The sequence below is a fragment of the Onthophagus taurus genome, chromosome 7 (genome assembly GCF_036711975.1).
Source record: "Onthophagus taurus isolate NC chromosome 7, IU_Otau_3.0, whole genome shotgun sequence".
NCBI lineage: Eukaryota > Metazoa > Arthropoda > Insecta > Coleoptera > Scarabaeidae > Onthophagus > Onthophagus taurus.
Window position 1 is genome coordinate 27,623,466 of NC_091972.1, and position 20,178 is coordinate 27,643,643.

The 20,178-nt window shown below is 40.4% G+C and overlaps 3 protein-coding genes across 3 annotated transcripts; 1 reads left to right on the top strand and 2 right to left on the bottom strand.

The window, feature by feature from the left end:
* Positions 1-7,729: 7,729 nt before the first annotated feature.
* LOC139430809 (histone H1-like) lies at positions 7,730-8,669 on the bottom strand. The gene has a single exon (XM_071198133.1). It carries the CDS (start codon positions 8,584-8,586, stop codon positions 7,801-7,803), a length of 786 nt encoding a protein of 261 aa, XP_071054234.1. The 5' UTR covers positions 8,587-8,669; the 3' UTR covers positions 7,730-7,800.
* A 4,457-nt stretch (positions 8,670-13,126) lies between these two features.
* LOC139430572 (histone H3) lies at positions 13,127-13,777 on the bottom strand. The gene has a single exon (XM_071197736.1). It carries the CDS (start codon positions 13,736-13,738, stop codon positions 13,328-13,330), a length of 411 nt encoding a protein of 136 aa, XP_071053837.1. The 5' UTR covers positions 13,739-13,777; the 3' UTR covers positions 13,127-13,327.
* Positions 13,778-19,008: 5,231 nt separating this feature from the next.
* On the top strand, positions 19,009-19,542 carry LOC139430561 (histone H2B). The gene has a single exon (XM_071197711.1). The coding sequence runs from the start codon at positions 19,085-19,087 to the stop codon at positions 19,454-19,456; it is 372 nt and encodes a 123-aa protein (XP_071053812.1). The 5' UTR covers positions 19,009-19,084; the 3' UTR covers positions 19,457-19,542.
* Positions 19,543-20,178: the final 636 nt, after the last annotated feature.

Genomic DNA, 20,178 nt, shown 5'->3' on the forward strand with positions numbered 1-20,178 from the left:
GAACTACTAACAACAATCCAAAATCTGACGTTAACGTGTCAAGCACTAGTGACTACCATTACACAACAACAACAACAACAGGACAAAAAATTTGGAAAATCAAATAAATTCTTTGACTACCCAATTTCAAAACATACCAACAAATACGTCGAAGAATTGTAATTGTAATTGTTTTCACAATTCTCGAGATAGACATCGTTCTTCGTCACGTCACTCGCGGAATAGATCTAATTCTACGAGTTATTCGACTATTTGTTGGTATCACCGTAAATTTGGAGACAACGCGGTTAAATGTGGAGGAACATATTGCAAATTTTATAATTCCTTCACCGACAAAAACAAAAATTTTCCATCGACATCAAAAAACTAATAAAGGTTTCAAAAGAAAAACAAAATTTTTCCAAATTCAAAATTTTGACAAAAAGTCAACCTCAATTTACGGTAAATTCTGTCAGTTCGCGACTTTTCATTTTTGACAATCAAAATAACCTAAATTTTTTAATTGACACTGGAGCTGACATTTCGGTTCTACCTCACAAATTATATCCGAAACGTAACCAAGATACCAACTCACACCTTTCTGCCGCTAATGGTACTACAATTACTACATACGGTAAAAAAATGCTTACAATTTCATTAAATCTAAGAAGGAATTTCCCATTCGTATTTACTATAGCTAATGTTAGTAAACCAATCATTGGTGCGGATTTCCTTCATGCGTTTGGTATCTTGGTGGATATAAAAAAGAAGCGATTGGTAGATTCGAAAACCAATTTGTTTTCAATTGGTTCCATTGTCAAAAATACTATTCCAACTCCCAAAATTTTTTCTTTTGAAACCAAATATACAACACTCTTAAAAAAATTTCCAAAATTAACGTCTACACCGGACTTTACAAAACCAGTTGGACATAACACTCGACACAGAATTGTTACCAACTCACACTTACCGTTTTGTCGTCCCCGACGTTTAGACGTGCACAAACACAACATTGCAAAGAAAGAATTCGAACAAATGGTGGCATTAGGAATCTGCCGACCCTCTTCTTCTTCTACAGCGTCGCCTCTTCACATGGTTCCTAAGAAAGATTCCAACGATTGGAGACCATGTGGAGACTACCGACAACTCAACAACATCACAGTTCCAGATCGTTATCCTCTTCCGCACATTCAAGATTTTAACTTACATTTACACAATTGCAAATTTTTTTCAAAATTAGATCTGGTACGAGCTTATCACCAAATTCCTGTAGAAGAAGACGATATTCCTAAAACGGCTATCACTACACCGTTTGGTCTGTTCGAATTCACGAGAATGCCTTTCGGTTTACGTAATGCGGCACAAACCTTTCAAAGATTTATAAACGAAGTTCTATCTGGCTTAGATTTCCTATTCGTATATCTAGATGATATTCTAGTAGCCAGTCGCAATGAAGAAGAACATTATCTTCATTTACAACAATTGTTTGAGAGGTTAAGCTCTTGTAATATTAATATACAACCAACAAAATGTGTTTTTGGAGTTACAGATTTAAATTTCCTAAGTCATCAAATTTCTGCTGAAGGCGTTCGCCCTTCGCAATCTAAGGTTAATGCCATAACTGAATTTCCAAAACCAACCACACTAAAACAATTACAGCGATTCTTAGGAATGATAAATTTTTATCACAGATTTTTACCAAACATCTCAAACATTTTAGCTCCTTTACATCATTTATCAAAAACACTTTATTCACAAAAACTTAAATCAATCACTTCTTGGACACACCATCACGACATTTCTTTCACTACAGCCAAAGAACTTTTATCAAAATCCGTCACTCTTGCACACCCATCACCACAAGCAACTCTTTCACTGACGACTGACGCCTCAAGTAAAGGTATAGGAGCAGTTTTATCACAGACTATAGACAATAAAACACAACCTTTAGCGTTTTTTTCTCAAAAATTATCTTCAAGCCAAATAAATTATTCAACTTTTGATAGAGAATTGTTAGCAATTTACACTAGTATCAAATTCTTTAAACATTTTTTACATGGACATCAATTTGTAGTTTACACTGATCACAAACCTCTAATCAACACAATTTTTTCTAACACAGAAAGAACTCCACGTCAGACACGATATCTTACTTACATAACACAATTCACATCAGATATCAGGTACATTACAGGAGAATCAAACATTGTAGCGGACACGTTGTCCAGAACAAATATTGATTCTCTAAATTCACAGTACCCTGACACACAAACCTTAAAAAACGCGCAATTTAACGATACAGAATTAACACATTTACTAAACAAACAATACTCAAAGACACAAACTACTAAATATAACCTATCGCAACAAACAACATCACATTCAGATGTAAAGCTTTGGTGCGACATTTCAACAAACAATCCTCGAACATACATACCACAAAAATTTCGTAAAACAATTTTCAACAAATTTCACAACTTAACACATCCTGGTATTCGCGCTACTACACACATCATCAAAACACGATTCTTGTGGCCTCACATGACAAAACACATTCAGTTATGGACAAAAACCTGTTTGCGATGTCAACAAACAAAAGTTCAAAAGTACACAAAATCACCTATTAGTAAAATTCCGATACCAAAATTAAGATTCGATCATATCCACATTGATTTGGTCGGTCCTCTCACTCCGTCCCTTGGCTGCACATATGTGCTCACCGTAATAGATCGTTTCACGCGTTGGCCAGAAGCTTTTCCTCTCAAAGATATTGGTTCTTCTTCTATTGCGGATACTTTGTTTCGGCATTATTTCAGCCGATTTGGCATTCCTAGCACTATAACCCATGATCAGGGACGACAATTCGAATCAAAACTCTTTTCAAAATTTCACACCCTTCTAGGAACACGTCAAATTCATACATCCACCTTCCATCCCCAAAGCAACGGAATTTTAGAAAGGTTTCACCGTTCTTTAAAAACAGCCATAACTGCCAGAGGTAACACTACGAGGTGGAACAATGATCTTCCCTTGGTTCTCCTAGGCCTCAGATCATCTCTTAAGGAAGACCTAGGTTGTTCATCTGCTGAACTTGTATACGGTCAACCACTTAGGCTTCCAGGAGAATTTTTTGTTAATATTCAACACCCTTTGGAATCTGATCCATTGCTATCTAGTTTACGAGAAACATTCTCTTGTTTGAAACCAGTAAACACAGTTTTTCATTCCAACCAAAAACCATTTATTCATAAAGATTTATTCATTTCAAAATTTGTTTTTGTCAAAATTAATGGGATTCAAGCCTCTTTAACACCAAGATATGAAGGCCCATTTAAAGTGATAAAAACATTTCCGAAATATTTTGTAATTTTCAAAAATAACAAGGAAGTAGCTGTTAACATCAACAACCTTAAACCAGCATTTCTTTTAAAAGAAAATTCAACTTGTCACCACAGCGAGGCAATCAATTCTCATGATATAAAAATTCAAAAAAAAGTTACTTTCAATTTTTAAATATGATTTATTTTTTCTTTAACCACCATATTCCTCTTTTTATTAATCTTTTTATTATAGGAGGGGAAGTGGCTGTAGCATGCTGTGCACACGACATGTACAAAACAAAGGAGAACGTTACTATATAAAATTATTAATATTATTATCATTCAAAATAATCAATCGATTTTATCAGTCCTGTGAATGTAGTTCGTATTATTATTTATTAAAATATTAATTTATATTGTGGATACATACATACCGTATTTTCTCGAATCTTATCCGCACTCGAATCTAATCCGCACCTCGATTTTAAAAATGCAATGATGGTAAAAAAAGTTGGTTTTCCAATGTAATCCACATCCGATTGTAATCCGCATTTGATTTTAGAGCATACAAAATTTGTAAAAAGGGTGCGGATTAGATTCGAGAATATACGGTATATATCCACAGTACTCCTTTCAATTTTGGAATTATATTTACTACGGTTTGAGTTATGGAGGCTCTTGTCCTTATACAAGAGCGAATTGATTTGAATTTTGAGTTGCCATCAATTTTATTGTCCTGGAAATGTGATCCATGGACTCTTTGGAATTGGCTGGAAGTCGGCCAATACGGTCTCCAATCTTGTTACAGTTTCATTTCGAGTCTCACGGTTCTTCTACTAATCTTATCATATTAGTTTCTTAAATGCTATGGGATGCAGCTGCATAATTCCCGTTTCAGGGATTTTTTCATAAACCGTTTATAATGATTTTATCCGCTACTTACGGACACACTGTATGTGATTTCATATGTAATTACTTTCATTTGATTTTCTTTCCTTAATCAGTTTATTATGATTTTAATGGATATCTAATTTTTATTAATACACTCGCGGGGTATCTTAATTTATTTTTGTTGTTGATTATTAAAGGTCATTAGGTGTTCGTTGGTAAATTTATCGATATTCTTAAGATCCATTAATATTAGGGGTGGGGATGCGGATATCGGTCGTCCGTACCGCGTTTCCTCTTCCCACCACTTCTTCTTTTGCTATCGAGCCTTAGTGTAGTACGCTTGTTTAATTTTTGGTAAAGTTTGTTCCGGCTTTCCTGGTTCCGCTTTAATCAACACGTGCAGTCGCATTAAATGAAAAAAGAAGGAACAGGATTTCCAGATAAGGTTTGAATATTTTTGTATAGAATCTAAATTATTAATAGTTTATTTTCTTGTTTTCGACCTGTTCGCTCGAGTTTTTTTATTATTTTATTTTTTTTGACATTAAAGGAGTGTCTCTTACAATATTGACTCAGCCGACTCAATTTTCGTGTTATTGTTTTTTCTTTTCAGGTTATAATTTTGTTTAAATTCTTTTTTTGAGGAGAATTTTTTTGTAGATTTGTTATACTAATTTTTTTTTGTTTGTTATTATAGACAGTTATTAATTTAACCAGTATAAGACCTTCTGCACACAGAGCTGCTCGTCATAGACGAGTATTAGACGCAATTGTAGGAAGACGTACGCTTCAGTGCATCTCACGTGTTTTTAAATAAAAATCAGCATATGGCGACGCAGCGTCGCGACTTCGTCTAAACATGCGACTCGCAGTGTTGCCAACTTGAGAGATATATCCCGATTCGGGAGATTTTTCAGTATTCCTAGAAACAAAGGGATATTCGTCTATTTTGAGAGATTTTTAATTTCTCAAAATTATTATATTATAAAATTTAAATATGTTTTTGTAATTTGACATTTGCACTATCTTCTAATTATAAGACGATCAATATTTAGTAATAGCGCCATCTATCGTAAACCGTGTAGAGTACCGAGTCGGATTGTCTTTACTGTATAGAGTGTATTGTTTAAAAAAATGGAAGATTCTTCATCAGATACGGAACATTTAGAACCTCCTCAAAAAAAGTTCCACCAAGAAAAAGGAACGAAAGTTTTCCAGGAATGTTGGTTGCAGGATCCCCATTTTAAAAACTAGTTAACAGCGGATAAGAAAAATAAAAATAAATGCAGGTAGTCGCGCTTCCTTTAATCAATAAAATTAAATTAATTATAAAATAATTTATATTTCTGTGTGAACATTATTAAATTTTAGATGTTCCGTTTGTAATGTAGAATTGACATGCGGTAAGAGTGAGTTATTAAGGCATTCTAATAGACAAAAACTTCTGAAAATATGTCAGCGGTTAAAACGACAAAACCATTGGCTAATTATTTTGTTAGTAATGATAAAGATATACATGTTTATAATATTAAAAGAGCTGAAATTAAACTTTCTGTATTTTTCGCGGAGCACAATGTTGCTACCCAAGTTGTGGATCATTTAGTAGCTCTGTTAAAATGTATCAGGAAGTGCGAAACGATGCGCTGTTTTAGCGGAGTTGCAAGATTACTTTAACCAGAGCAAACAAAAAATTTTTAATTAGTAACTACACGTTGGTTGAGTCGGCACGACTGTGTAGTACGAATTTTAAATAATTGGAATGTGTTAGAACATTTCTTTTTACTAGCAATAACTGAGGATAAATTAAAAAGTGCAGAAACTATCCACAATGACATGAAAAATATGTATTTAAAAGGGTATTTATATTTCATGAAGTATGCTCCAAGTTTTTTAAATTCCCTTAATTCATTATTTCAATCAAATAGTCAGTTCATAAATTACATGGGCACTGTAATACTTTATTTATACGACTATGCACTAATTATTTAAAACCGGATGTCAAACTGAACATTTCTTGCCATTAGATAAGATTAAATTAGGTGATGAGTGTGAAAGCTTTATAAAATCTTTACCACTGGACGGTCAACAGGAGATTCGAAAAAATGTTTATCATTTTACGTAACCGCCACTACTGAAATTTTAAAACGATTTCCACTTAACACTTAATAATCACATTTTTAAAGCAATGGAATTTTTAAATCCCCAAGTGGCATTTTCAACTAAGAAGAATTCTGATATTGATATAGTTGGATTGGCTGTTGATTTTTTTAATTTCATTGCCACTGACATATCAAATGAGTGGCAGAAACTAGCTACTTCATTCGATGAAACTGAAATCGATGTGGCTTCAAATTGGATGAAAAAAAATTTTAATAACGACCACTTATTTACAAATTTAGGAAAACTTGCCAATATTATTTTAACATTGCCTCATACAAATGCTGAAGCAGAAAGAATTTTTTCCATGGTAACAGATATTAAAATGAAAAAAGGAAATAGAACGGGCGAGGAAACATTAAATGCAATGTGCGTTATTCGTAACGCTTTACAACAGAATAATTAAACATGCGTTGATTATCCCACCCCAAACGACTTATTACAAAAATATGTATATAAAGAATTTTATAGTTTTAAGGACTGATTAGTACTATCGGAAAACATATTTATATGATTTCTAACTTAATATGTTTGATTTTAAATATATTTTTTATTAAGTTTTATATTTTATAGGAGTATTAGTATTAGTAGTTAAAAACTACTTACTTTGAAATTTTATGTTAGTCTTTTCTATTTAAAAAGAAATTTTAAATTTATTTGTAGTTTTTTTTTTTGCTTAATAGATGGGATTTTTAAAGCACTGCGCATGGGACTTTTTGTTGCATTGTGTTGGTAACGCTGCATGCGAGCTGCATTTTGCCCGGCGCGGCGTACGCAGTATAAATAATAACAGTAAAGATGGATGATAAAAGTGGTCAAATGGTGAAATTTGTTCAATTAATTGAAAATTACCAATGGTTATACAATCATACTTTACTAGAATACTCTAGAAAGGATCGTACCGAAAAAGCTTAGTCTGCAATAGGCCCAAAATTGAAATAGACAGAAAATTTCAAAATTGTTTAATATATTACTTCAATTCGATAAAAATTCGGGCGATATTCTTCTAGAAAAAAGGCTTAGGTTATATTTTTGAACGCGCATTTTTTGAGATAAAATTGAAATGTACAGGTATCCCAAAATTGAGATACCATGCTTAAGTTGACATTTTTAAATAGGAACCCCATCATTTTTTTGTTGCATTTATGGATTCTACGTAAAATTCAGAGTATTTTTCATGTTACACGTAATTCAGCTGTCTTCGAAAAAAATGGCAATTAAAAAAGAACTGCTATTTTATTTCGGATAAATAAAATTTTTGGAAATTTTCAATTACTAAAAGTAAGTGGTAACTACTGCGAATGGAACTAAGATGCATACTGCCAGAGTACATACATTATGTATAGATTAAAATTATGTTAGAATTCTTTTTCGTTATACCATTATTGGCCCTGAGAAGGGCCTTTGTGTGGCGGCTTGTGAGAAAGCCCTTAATTGTAATAAATTGCAGAGCTCATTTTTTTTTTGGTAAACCTCTCTTTTTCGTGGACGACGATTTCAATTGTGCAGCACCACCAGCGACTTTCTTGGCGGTTTTGGGTTTCGGCGCTTTCGGCTTTTTCGTTGGTCCCTTGGTAACTTTTTTAGCTTTTGATGGTGCTTTTCTAACCGTGGTGGTTTTTTTGACTGCGGCAGTAGTAGAGCTGGTTACTTTCTTTTCTCCGACCGTTGGCGACTTTTTGGCTTTTACTGCAGCCTTCTTTTTGCTTTCAACAACAGGGGAACCGGACACCGGCGTTGTTTTTGCCTTCGCAGGTGAGGAGGATTTCTTCGTAGAGGCAGCTCGAGCTTTGGCCCTTTTAGATACGGCGGCGGCAGGTTTCTTTTTAAGGGAGGAAGTCGTTACTCTGCCTGACTTTTTTGCAGAGGCCGATGCCAGTTTAAACGATCCTGACGCACCTTTACCTTTAGTTTGGACAATACCGCCTGCAGCGATGGCGGTCTTCAGGAATTTCTTAATAAACGGAGCCATCTTCTCAGCGTCAACTTTGTAATTAGAAGTCATGTACTTTTTAATAGCTTGAAGCGACGAACCGTTGCGTTCCTTAAGGGTCTTAATCGCGTTATTCACCATTTCGGATGTGGGTGGATGGGTGGCTTTTGATCGTTGGCTTTTCTTTTTCTTCGTCGACGAATCGGAGGAGGAACCACCGCCGGCAGCTTTGTTTTTTACGGGTGAAGTGTTTTCCGTTTCGGAAGATACGGGGGTTTGCTGTTCCGTTTGTTGTACATCCGTCATTGTAGCGGCAGTTTGTAACAAAAATATTTTTTACAAAAACTCACGTGCACGAATGTCAACTTCGTACAAGTTATTCACAAACATTTTCCTCAGAAAATTGAACCCAACGTTGAATGTACATACCGAAGCCGAAAACCCGTCCAAAGTCGATTTTCCTCCGTTCGCACTGCTGGCATCACAACGGCGGTCTCGTGTTCGCAACTTTCTAGAAAAAGGAACCCGCTTGTGTTGGCGTCGCGACGTAAATATTCCCGTTAGGTATTTCAGTATAGTGGAAGAAGTTAACTCGTCGTCTACGTAAAAATTTTACTTGTGGGGGTACGATTTCGTTGTGTAGCGACGGTTGAAAGTATAAGATGTCATTGACGTGACCGTCGTCGTAAACTTTAGCGTCGTCGAATTTCGCGCGTATGTAAAAACGGACTGAATTTTCAATGAGAATAGCTTTCTTAAACGTTTTAAAACCACGAGGTGTGTAAATTTTATCAATATGTCTAAGCTTTTATCCTTAAAACGAGGACGATGCGATCGGCAATTCCACATTGGTCGCGAGTTTTCTCGTTGTTTCGAACATTATTGCCGACGTCGAGGACGCGAGAAAAGTGGTATATTGCGGCTCTAATTTAGGGATTACGTTTTCGTGTAAGCGTCGTATCATGCAAATACTTTCACGTGAGTGAAAAGTGAAATATTCGAGTGTTATATTCACACCGCCAATGTCGGTCGTTACGCATTTACTCAAGTCATTCATTCATTGCTATTAGTTTTTAGGTTCATATGGTCAATATGATACCAATTATGTATATCAAATCTAATTTCTATTATTCTATACTTAATAGTATAATATATGCATATATTTTTCCTTTCACACACTTTATCATATCTAAGTGTTGTGTAAACTTATTTAGACCTGGTTAATGTTGTTAAGTGTTGTGTTTTATATTGATTATGTTTTAGCTTATTGACGAAACTTGTTTTGACCGTTATTAAATAATATTATTTTAATTCAATGGATTATTTGGAGTTTCCCTTTAGAGAAGAATGTCACAAAACATGAAGCAGATACTGCGACATGAGATTTATCCCGCAAAAATGTTTTGAATACGTTTTAAAATCAACGTATTTAGGTTAATTAGGTAACAATAGCGATTAAACATGAAGGCAACTTATACTCAAATAATTGTTGTAAATGATGATAATGGTCTTCTTCATTGCGACTTGCTAGTCTTGCTACGAGAGTATCGTCTAGATATAAAAAAGGAAATTTAAGCCAGAAAGAACTTCGTTTATAAATCGTTGGAAGGTTTGTGCAGCGTTGCGTATTCTTAAGGTGGTAAATGAGAGTACTCTTCGGCTGGAGTCCGATCGAAAACTACGTAGAAAGGAACGACCGTTAGTACAGTCGTTACAATGTGGAAGCTTTCGGAAATAACTATATTCCTACTGCAGGGAAAACAATTTAAATGACAAGGTTAAGCCTGGCTGGTTGGTCTTCTGGCATTAACACAACAAACTAACAAAATCCATATTAAAGTTATTGAAATTGAATTAATGAACAGAAAGACCACGTTAAAAGTTAAAAACCTGAAGTAGGTCGATTTTCCCAAGAGTTTTCTACAGTTCCTACATTGTAACAACTCGACCCCCACGACGGTATCCCTTTCTACCCTCTTTCAAATGGGTTCAATTGTTAGAGACAAGGTTAACACCACGTTAGTCAAGCACACGTCAAGAATGGCATGAAAAGCGTTATTTCCTTGCCGCTTTAATTGATTATTTGAAGCAAATACTGCGACAGGAACAAAAACAAAAATGTTTTGAATACGGTTTGAAATCGACATAGGTCATTTAAGTAATAATATCGATTATACATAAAGGCAACTTGGTTTATACAAAGTTTTTGTAGTGAAATTTAAATGCGGTCAATAAAAACTCTGAAGAATTCTACTTAGAAAACCAAATCGGAGGATTACTTACCAATTATTATTTCTGTCTTGGAAATATATCAAACCCTCCTAAAACATGAGAGCAAATTTAAGTACAATGGAAATAATCAATTATAATTACTATCGCAATAGTTGTTTTTCAGAAAATAATCTCTTGGTTCTGCAAAGAACTGATCTTATTGAGGAGGAGGCCTTTCGGTATGCGGCTACTCCTCCACCCAACTACCGAATCCAACCCACCAAAAACTAGCACTACTCCCCTACATAATCGAACACAGCTCCTGCCGCTAACCAGTTCCAATCATTCATATGGATTTATGGCTGTCATCCATAATCCTATTCAATTCTCCTTTACCTTCTGTCTCTGTCTTCTCCTCCCTTTCGGACACTCCTGCAAGATATGCTGCAGGGTGTCCTCACTCACCTCACACAGACACATCCCGTTCATATCCCTCTCAAAGATACATTGAATGGACCATGCTCCGTCATCAGCGGAATGCCCTTACCGAACATGGCCACACTCTACACTTACTCCCTTGACTCTTACCGTCTTACCCGCTCTCCTCATCCCTACATCATCTCTAAACTCTCATCCCAATTCCACTATCTTACCCATTTTCTTCGCCCTCTTAAATACTTTCACAACATCATTCACCTCCACACTTCTTCTTTTACTCATTATCAACCACTCTACCGCTGTCATATTGTCGTTACACACCATTAAAGGCCAAAGCTACGGAGCTGTTAACGAAAAAGGCGAAGATTCAGAAGTCGAAACCACCGACATCAGAAATGGTTAACGGCGCTATTAAGAATCTAGGTGAGCGCGGCGGTTCTATCAAAAAGTACACCGTTTATTAAGAAAATTCTTCAACGCTGCCATTGTTTGGGGTGCTCTTATCCAAACCAAGAGCAAGGGAGCGTGGGCGACATTATGACCGGCGAAATCCTCCGCGAAAAGAGCACAACAGCCAAGGCGAAAATGACTCCGATTGACGAAAGAAACGAGACGAACCCCCCTGTTACGTCACCCAAAGCAACATCAAAAGCGCAAAAGACCACCAAAAGTCTTTCAATGTGTGCAAAGATAGTTTACCAGTGATGTGGCGCTGTAACGCTAAGGGATGGGTAACTCGCGATGTGTTGTCGTTCTCGATAACCCACCGGCACATTCACCAGATTTAGGAGCAGAAGTTGGATGGATTACGATGACATATCTGCCACCTAAGACCACCTCCCTTATACAACCAACGGATTAATTGGTGATAGCCAATTTCAAAAAATCTACTATAGTATTTATAATATATAGAAATATATTTATATACAGAGTGGCCCATTGAAAACGAGCTGAAGGCCTGAAACACGTCAAGTTTGTTTCTCAGGAGGGCCACTTCTGAAGCAAAATTATTCCCCAAACTTTACCCTCCGAAGCGGGGTGTCGGGGAACATTATAAAGCAACCAGAAGCGTACGATTTCTGCCGTGTCCTTGGGATTATTGTCTTGTTAAAAAGTAAATGATCTCGCTATCCAAAAATATCTAGCACTTTCTAATCAATTATTTTTTAAATATCAAGGTAATATCGTTTATCCATGATACCATTTATAAATGTCGTATTGCCTGCACGAGCAGCTGACATATATGTACACCCACAACATAGCACTACCACCTCTATATTTTACTGTTGGGCACAAATTTTCTCGTTTTGAATGCTTCGTTACGTTTTCGCCAAATTTTGGTGCGCGAATCACAATTAAATAAATCAATTTTTTCAAGTTTCATCACTAAAAATCACGTAACAACTTAAGGCATGGTGTGTGACACGGGCGACTGACACCGGCAGATTTTCACGTGCCCGTGTCTGATACGGGCGCTCTTGTTATATCTAAAAAAGTCGATGATTTAAATAAATAAGGCATGCCTTAAGTGGTTAATTTCCAAAATTCATCGTCTTTAGAAATGTGTAATGTACTGCACTGACGAACGAGCTTTTTTTACAATTTGGCTAATTTCACCTAGTGATATCCTATCTTTTCATAAACTAACAATCAAATCTCGAATCCTTTGTGAAATTTGGCGGTTTCTTATACTCATTTTTAATAAATATCCAAACATTGAATGGCACTAATACGAGATCAAACTACAGTAGTCTGTTTGCAAGAACATACGCGTCTAGGGAATTAAGACAGTTTAAGAATGGAATTAAGAATCTAAGGTAGTCGGTGTGTGTAAAATTTACGCCTTTTCTTGTATTTACTTTTTTTATAAATCCCAAAAACGTTCAATTTGGAAATAAATGTTACAGTTCGGATTCCTTATATTTCTTTATCAATCCCAACAAGTTTTTGATTACCTTAAAGAAGATACACCTTCATCTTCTTTAACTTTTATTGTACAAGTTTTAAAATTTAATTCGTACGGAAGCTTTCGTTGTAATCATCAATATTTGAATGCATATGGAAGCAAATTAAGTTTAAATTATTTAAACATCATAATCTTTTTTTTAATTACTAAAATCTTATATGAAATAATTGAATTTATTTTATATAAATTAAAAAAGAACTTAATTTTTTTTTGATTAAATCAAATCTTAAGTTCACATTGAAAATTTTACACGCTATTACGTTTAGAAATTAGAAAATGCACATTATCCGAAGTCCATACTGAAAGAGCATTTTTGCTTTCATAATAAACACCGATTGAAGGGAAGCAAAACGAAAATTCTTTTTCATAAAACAAGTGATTGGTTCTGAAAAGAACCGGTCTTGTTGGGAAGGTTTGGTTGATTGATGCAAATTAGGCTCTTTCGCCGCGAATGCGCCTAGCAAGCTGAATGTCTTTCGGCATGATGGTTACTCGTTTTGCATGAATTGCACACAAGTTCGTATCTTCGAAAAGTCCGACCAAGTAAGCTTCGCTCGCCTCTTGCAAAGCCATAACGGCGCTGCTTTGAAATCGCAAGTCGGTCTTGAAATCTTGGGCAATTTCTCTAACCAAACGTTGGAAGGGCAACTTTCTAATTAGAAGTTCGGTACTTTTCTGGTAACGACGAATTTCTCGAAGAGCTACGGTTCCAGGTCTGTAACGATGCGGTTTCTTGACACCACCGGTAGCGGGAGCGCTTTTCCTTGCCGCTTTAGTTGCGAGTTGTTTACGTGGCGCTTTACCTCCGGTAGATTTCCGAGCAGTTTGTTTCGTACGAGCCATTTTAGTTTATTATTAACGAGATACGTACCGTACGACAACAAAGATATAGTTAGTCAAAGTAAACTGAGAGATCGGGTGAACGGTGAACGGTGAACATGACGGGCCTCTTGAGGTACCTGGAATTTCTTCCCTAACCCTCTTCATCGGACCTAAAACAAACGGAAAATATATTACAAAATTTTCACCAATTAATAGTGACATCGGAAGTGGAATTGGGAAGGACAGTCGGACTCCTGGATCGTCAGACGAGAAACAGCCTTGGCCGTTTGTGGCGAAGGTGTTCAACGTCGTAATCCGTTAATCCCGCTAGGAGGGGATTGGGGTGGTTTTCGAGCCGCGTAAACTCGGTACTGGCCTTGTCACGAATGAACTCCTCGATGGTCAGCATCTGGGAATCATTGTGCAGTGTCGCATTACTGACAAACCAAGGTGCATCAAATGCCATCCTTAGGACCTTGTTCTGAACAACTTGGAGTTTTTGCACGTGCGAGTGCGCGGCGTAACCCCAGACGGAAGAGGCGTAAGTCATCGTAGGTCTGATAACCGCTTTGTAGAGTCGAATCTTCCGTAGAGGATCCAACTTACTTCGGCGATTTATCAGAGCGTACAGATTGACCAGAGCTGCCTTCGCCCGGTTCGCCATCGACTCGATGTGACTTTTCCAAGTTAGTTTAGAGTCCAGAATGACACCCAAATACTTGGCTTCAGAACGCCAGGGGAGCTCGTCCCCTTGCAGTACCATCGCATCGGGGGGTCTCTTTCTACGCCGAGTAAAAATTATTGCGGTACTTTTATCAGCGTTGATTTTGACCCGCCACTTTGCGAAGTAGGTAGTCTAGCAGTTCGTCCGATGCTGCCTGCAGTCTACGAGCGGCGACCTCGGGGGACCAAGATCTGCTGTAGATGCACACATCGTCGGCGTACATCGCTAACTGAGTGCCCTCAGAACGGGGTAGGTCGCTCACAAAGATACAAAAGAGTATCGGTGAAAGCAACGACCCCTGAGGGACGCCTGCAGTTAGGATTCGCTCTCTCGAACGCGTACCTTTCAATTTGATGCGCGCCTTTCTACCGTCAAGGTAGGACGCGATCAATTGAACTAACGCCAGGGGCACGCCCGCTTCTAGCATTTTGAACAAAAGTCCTTCATGCCATACTTTGTCGAACGCTTTGGCAACGTCGAAAAACACAGCACAAGTGCTTTGATTTCGATTGAAGCCATCGGTTATGTGTTCGACAAGTCGCAGTACCTGGTGTACGGTCGAATGTTTGGGTCGGAAACCAAACTGTTCGTCCTGAATGAGGTTAAGATCTTGAACGGATCTTTGTAGCCTCGTCTGGACAACCCTCTCACATACCTTGCCGAGACAAGAAAGCAAACTGATGGGCCTATAATTTTGCGGGAACGTTGGATTCGCACTGGGTTTCGGTAACACGACCACGTCCGCGCTTTTCCACTTGGTGGGAAAATGGCGCAGCCGGAGCGTCGCGTTGATGATCCCCGTTAGCGAAACGACCGCTTTTAAAGGTAGAGCCTTTAAAGCGGCGTTTCCTATTCCGTCCGGTCCCGATGCCTTGTTCGACTTACATCTCGCGATTGCCTCTTTCACTTCGGTTGGGGAAGCGTGCTCGATGTGCCGATCATCTTCTACAGCCAGACGCCTGCTCACCACGCGCTCGACTCGATCGATGAAATCTTCATCTTCGTCATCGTCGCATAGCGGGCTGCACTGGTTTTCGAAGTTATCGGCATGAGCCTCCGCTTTCTCTTCGAGAGTGAAAGCCATTCCGGTTTCACCGTGAATGGGCGGCATGCGTGACGTGTTCCCCTTCAGCACCTTGACCATCTTCCAACAGGAGTGATCGCCTTCGGTGTTCAGGGCGTCGAGTTTGGCGTCGAAAGACGCGTATCGGAACTCCGCGAGTTCCCTTCTCACTTCATCGCGCAGACGGTTATAGCGTCTTTTGAGATCGGGATCCCAATTTCGCTGATAAGTCCGTCTGACGCGATCACGCTCCCGCATAAGTTCCCTGATGCGCGCTGGTAGCGCCCATCGACGGTCCTTTACGGGAATCGTGTTGGTCGCGTATCGAAGAGAATCCTCGATAGCGACCGTGAGTCGTTCAACAGCCTCATCCAGTTCCTGAGCGTTGTGGATCGGTCGTATTTGTCCCATATTGTGGTGCATGTGGTCGGTAAAAGCCGGCCACGATACAGTGGAACGTTCAACCGGGACGCGAACGTCCGGGACGTCTCCTAGCTGCAACAGCACAGGGAGATGATCGGAACTAAGTTCGTTGAGCGTGGTAACTCTATGAACTAGTCTGACATCTTTCATTACAACCACGTCCAAAACGTCAGATCGTTGCCTTTCGTTCGACGGGTAATACGTGTGGTCGGCGGGGGCATCGGTGACAATGCCCGTCTCGTCGGTAAAACTCCGCAGTATTTTACCGTTCGCGTTTGCGATCCGACTGTTCCACGATGGGTGCTTGGCGTTTAGGTCGCCGGCGATAACCACGCCTTTGTCCGTATCCAAGACACCCGTTAGATCGTCTTCCAACAACCGCCGATTCGGCGGATTGTAGGCGGCGACCAAGCGGACGCACCCCGATAGTGTTCGTACCACAATCGTAGTAGCTTCGAGATGTTGAAGAGGGGGAGTCAGATCCTCGTAATGATCCAAACTGGTCCTTACGAAGATGGCTGTCCCGCCGCCTCTTGCTCCAACTCTATCGTTTCGATAGAAGCGATAATTGGGCAGCCGCGGCCTGTCGCCCGCTCGCAGATGAGTTTCGCAGATGAGTATCGCGTCAAGGTCGTACCTTTCGACGAACTCGCGAAGCTCATTCTGTTTACAGACAAGGCCGTTGGCATTCCAATAAGCCAACTCAAGCGAATGAGGTACTCTCGGTCTTCGATGAGTCATCATAAGAGTTTCATCATCTCGGACATGATTTGGAGGCACAACTTAACTCGTGCGTCCCTATCGGATTTGTCGATCCGAATGACCTCGCTCATCATCGCCAGTATGTTGACGAGGGGGTCGGTTGGGGGTTCAACCGCCGCCTGTTCCGCAACATTGACCGGTGATGGTGTTTCAGCCACCGCGATCGACCCGCTTTTACGAAGCCTCCTATTGCGACGCCTCCTCTGCGACCTCGACAGCTTCGGAGGGTCGTCGGTCGCCTTTTGCTTCGGCTCGTTGAGCTTAGCTTTGGGCGCCGCGACCTCTTTCCGAACTACCTTGGTAGCTGGAGCGTTCGCTTTGGGGGCGACGTTAGCGTTGCCTTTGGGCTTTTTCGTCTGACTACTAACCGCTTTCACGGGTTTCGCCGCGACTACTGGAGCCTTTTTATCCCCCCTTTGCGCCTGAGTAGGTGCTTTCGGGAGAACGGTCGCTTTGACCTTTGGGGCTGCCGCCGGCGCCCTCGTTTCCGCCGCCTTCGGGTGTTTTGGGCACCCTTTGTAGTTGGCGGTATGAGGGCCACCGCAAAGGACGCACTTGGCGGGCGCATCCTTTGCTTTGGAGCAGGAAGCCGTCGAGTGATCACCGGCGCACTTAACGCAACGAGGTGCACCATTGCACATTCGTTGGGAGTGGCCGTAACGCTGACAGCGATGACACTGACCAACTTCCGTCTTCTTTTTAGCGCTCTCGACGGTAATGGTTAATCCCTTTACCGTCTTGAGGTCGAAAATCCTCTTGGCGTCCGCGGTCTTTTTCAAGACGCATAGAACCAGGGGAATTGGCCTCCGTTCAGAGCCCTGGCGCAACCGCTTCACGGTTTCAGGCCAGAATCCCTGTTTTCTCAGGTCGGCAGCAATGCTGTCCTCCCCAATACTGGTAGGGACGCCTCTAAAGACAACCTTTAACGGCTTATCATCGGGGAGGGCAAATGTATGGTACTGGTGTTTACCAGCCATCAACATTTCCACCAGAGCGCGGTAGGCTTCCACGGTGGGGAGCTCTATCTTGATTCCTTGCGGAACCGCTCTGGCTTTCGAAAAGGCGATCCTAAGTCTCGCCATCTCCGCCGAAATCGAATCCCAGTTCTCCTTAGCGTGAAGGATTACCGGGGGGATCCGCTTGGAAACTGGTTCCATGCGGGGACGCACCGCCTCCGAAGATTCTTCCTCCAAGTCGCTGCTCGCCTTCCTTTTCCCTGCGGATTTGGATGGGTCGACTGCTACATCGACGTCCATTTCACCCGTTGGGACGGAAGTCAGCGCCTCAGCGAAGGACCTCGGTAGGGTGGTGGTCGCCGCCTCCACGAGGGAGGCGTTGCGGCCTGCCGCGCTGGTCGTCGCCTCCACGGGGGAGACCGTACGGCCTGACGATTTGGTTGCCGCCTTCAACGAGGAAGGCAGTCGGCCTGACGTAGTGGCTGTCGTCTCCATGGGGGAAGCGGAACTTACCGGGCGGGCTTTTTTTCACGTTCGGGAAGGCAGACGGCCTGACTTTTTGGCTGCCACCTCCGCTAGGGAGGCGGAACTAACCGAACGTGGCGTTTTGGTCGCCGCCTTCAACGAGGAAGGCAGACGGCCTGATTTTTTGGCTGCCGCCTCCGCGAGGGAGGCGGAACTGACCGGACGTGGCAGTTTTGTCGCCGCCTTCAACGTGGAAGGCGGGCGGCATGACGTTTTGGCTGCCGCCTCCGCGAGGGAGGCGGAACTGACCAAGCGTGAAGATTTGGTCGCCGCCTTCAACGGGGAAGGCGGACGACTTGACGATTCGGTTGCCACCTCCATGGGGGAGGCGGAACTTACCGAGCGTGAGGTTTCGTCGCCGCCTCCAGCGGGGAAGGCGGACGGCTGGAATGAACAGGAACCAACTTCCCGTTCTTGTCAACAATGTGTGTGTCGACCAAGCTTGCTAGCAAGCTAAAGTCTTCACACGAGACGGATGTGCCTTTTCCAAATTTAAAAGGCATTTCTGCCGATTAAAAATGAGGCAACAACTCACTTTCCCTTGCAGGAACAAACCCTAAAAAGGGCGCTCTTAGTTTCGAAAGAAACTTACCTACTCCGGATTACGCTTTGACGAGGTCACCCAAGTAGAATATGAACCTTCCTCCTTCCTTCGCTTTCGCAGCAGGTCGGACGAATTCTTCAACTTCTCTCCAGGCGATGTTGCACTCCTCAAGGCACTACACGGACTACTGACAGGAATTATTCCTGGAGTTATTGTTCTCAGAGCGAAATACAGGTTTTTCAAACACTTTATAAACGGTAAAGACAGGCCATTTTTATAACACTGTATACTTACTGCAGTGTACTACGCTGTGTACTGTCGAAAATCTTGTCACCGATAAGTTTTATTAACTAATCAACGAACAACAACAATGCCACCGAAAACTAGTGGGAAAGCAGCCAAAAAGGCGGGTAAAGCGCAGAAAAATATATCGAAAACCGATAAGAAGAAGAAACGCAAGAGGAAGGAAAGCTACGCTATTTATATTTACAAGGTATTGAAACAAGTTCATCCTGATACCGGTATTTCGAGCAAAGCTATGAGTATAATGAACAGTTTTGTGAACGATATCTTCGAGAGGATAGCCGCTGAAGCATCCCGTTTGGCTCATTACAACAAAAGATCAACGATCACCAGTCGAGAAATCCAGACTGCCGTCAGACTTCTGTTACCTGGAGAATTGGCGAAGCACGCTGTAAGCGAAGGCACCAAGGCTGTTACTAAGTACACAAGTTCCAAATAAATGGCGAAATAAACATCCCCCCTCCCTACCAAACAACGACCGGTTCTTTTCAGAACCAAAAATTAGTATCTGAATAAAGAATATTATCGCAATTTACAATATTTTTAAGTTAACCCGGCGACAGTGTGGTGGGTTTTTTGCATACAACCTTTGTGGTGGGGTATGACATACACTAAAATAAATTGACAGAATAAATAAAAATTCTGGTTTTTGTGTATATTTTAAGTAACTTTTATTCACTGTAGTATATCTTGATAAGGATATATATTTTCAGTTCATAGTGACTAGATGTCAAAAAATAACGCAGTAAATCATTGACTATTAATTTTTGTAACTAAAAGAAACTTATTGTTAGCTAAAGAAATATTGATAAGTAGTTAAAAAGAAAGATGAAATATTGGAAAATAGAAAGCAGAAACTGATTTCCTTTATTCATGCCCGAGCAGTCATACAGTCATCACACGATACCACAGAATGTTCTAAACAAACAGCTTTTTTACACTTTGCACATCTATAAAATGTTTTTCTGTCACTTTTCCTAGGATAAAATTCGCATCTTCTAGATAGTTTATGTCGTTTCCCCGGTGGTTCATAAACGTTCATTTCGTCTACTGGCCTGGGGAGTAGCAATTCACGTGGGAGCCTTTTATGCAGAGCTCTGATTGCTTTGTGCTCCGTCAACAGTTGTATGGCCAATGTTTTCCATCTTTTACTATTGCGAG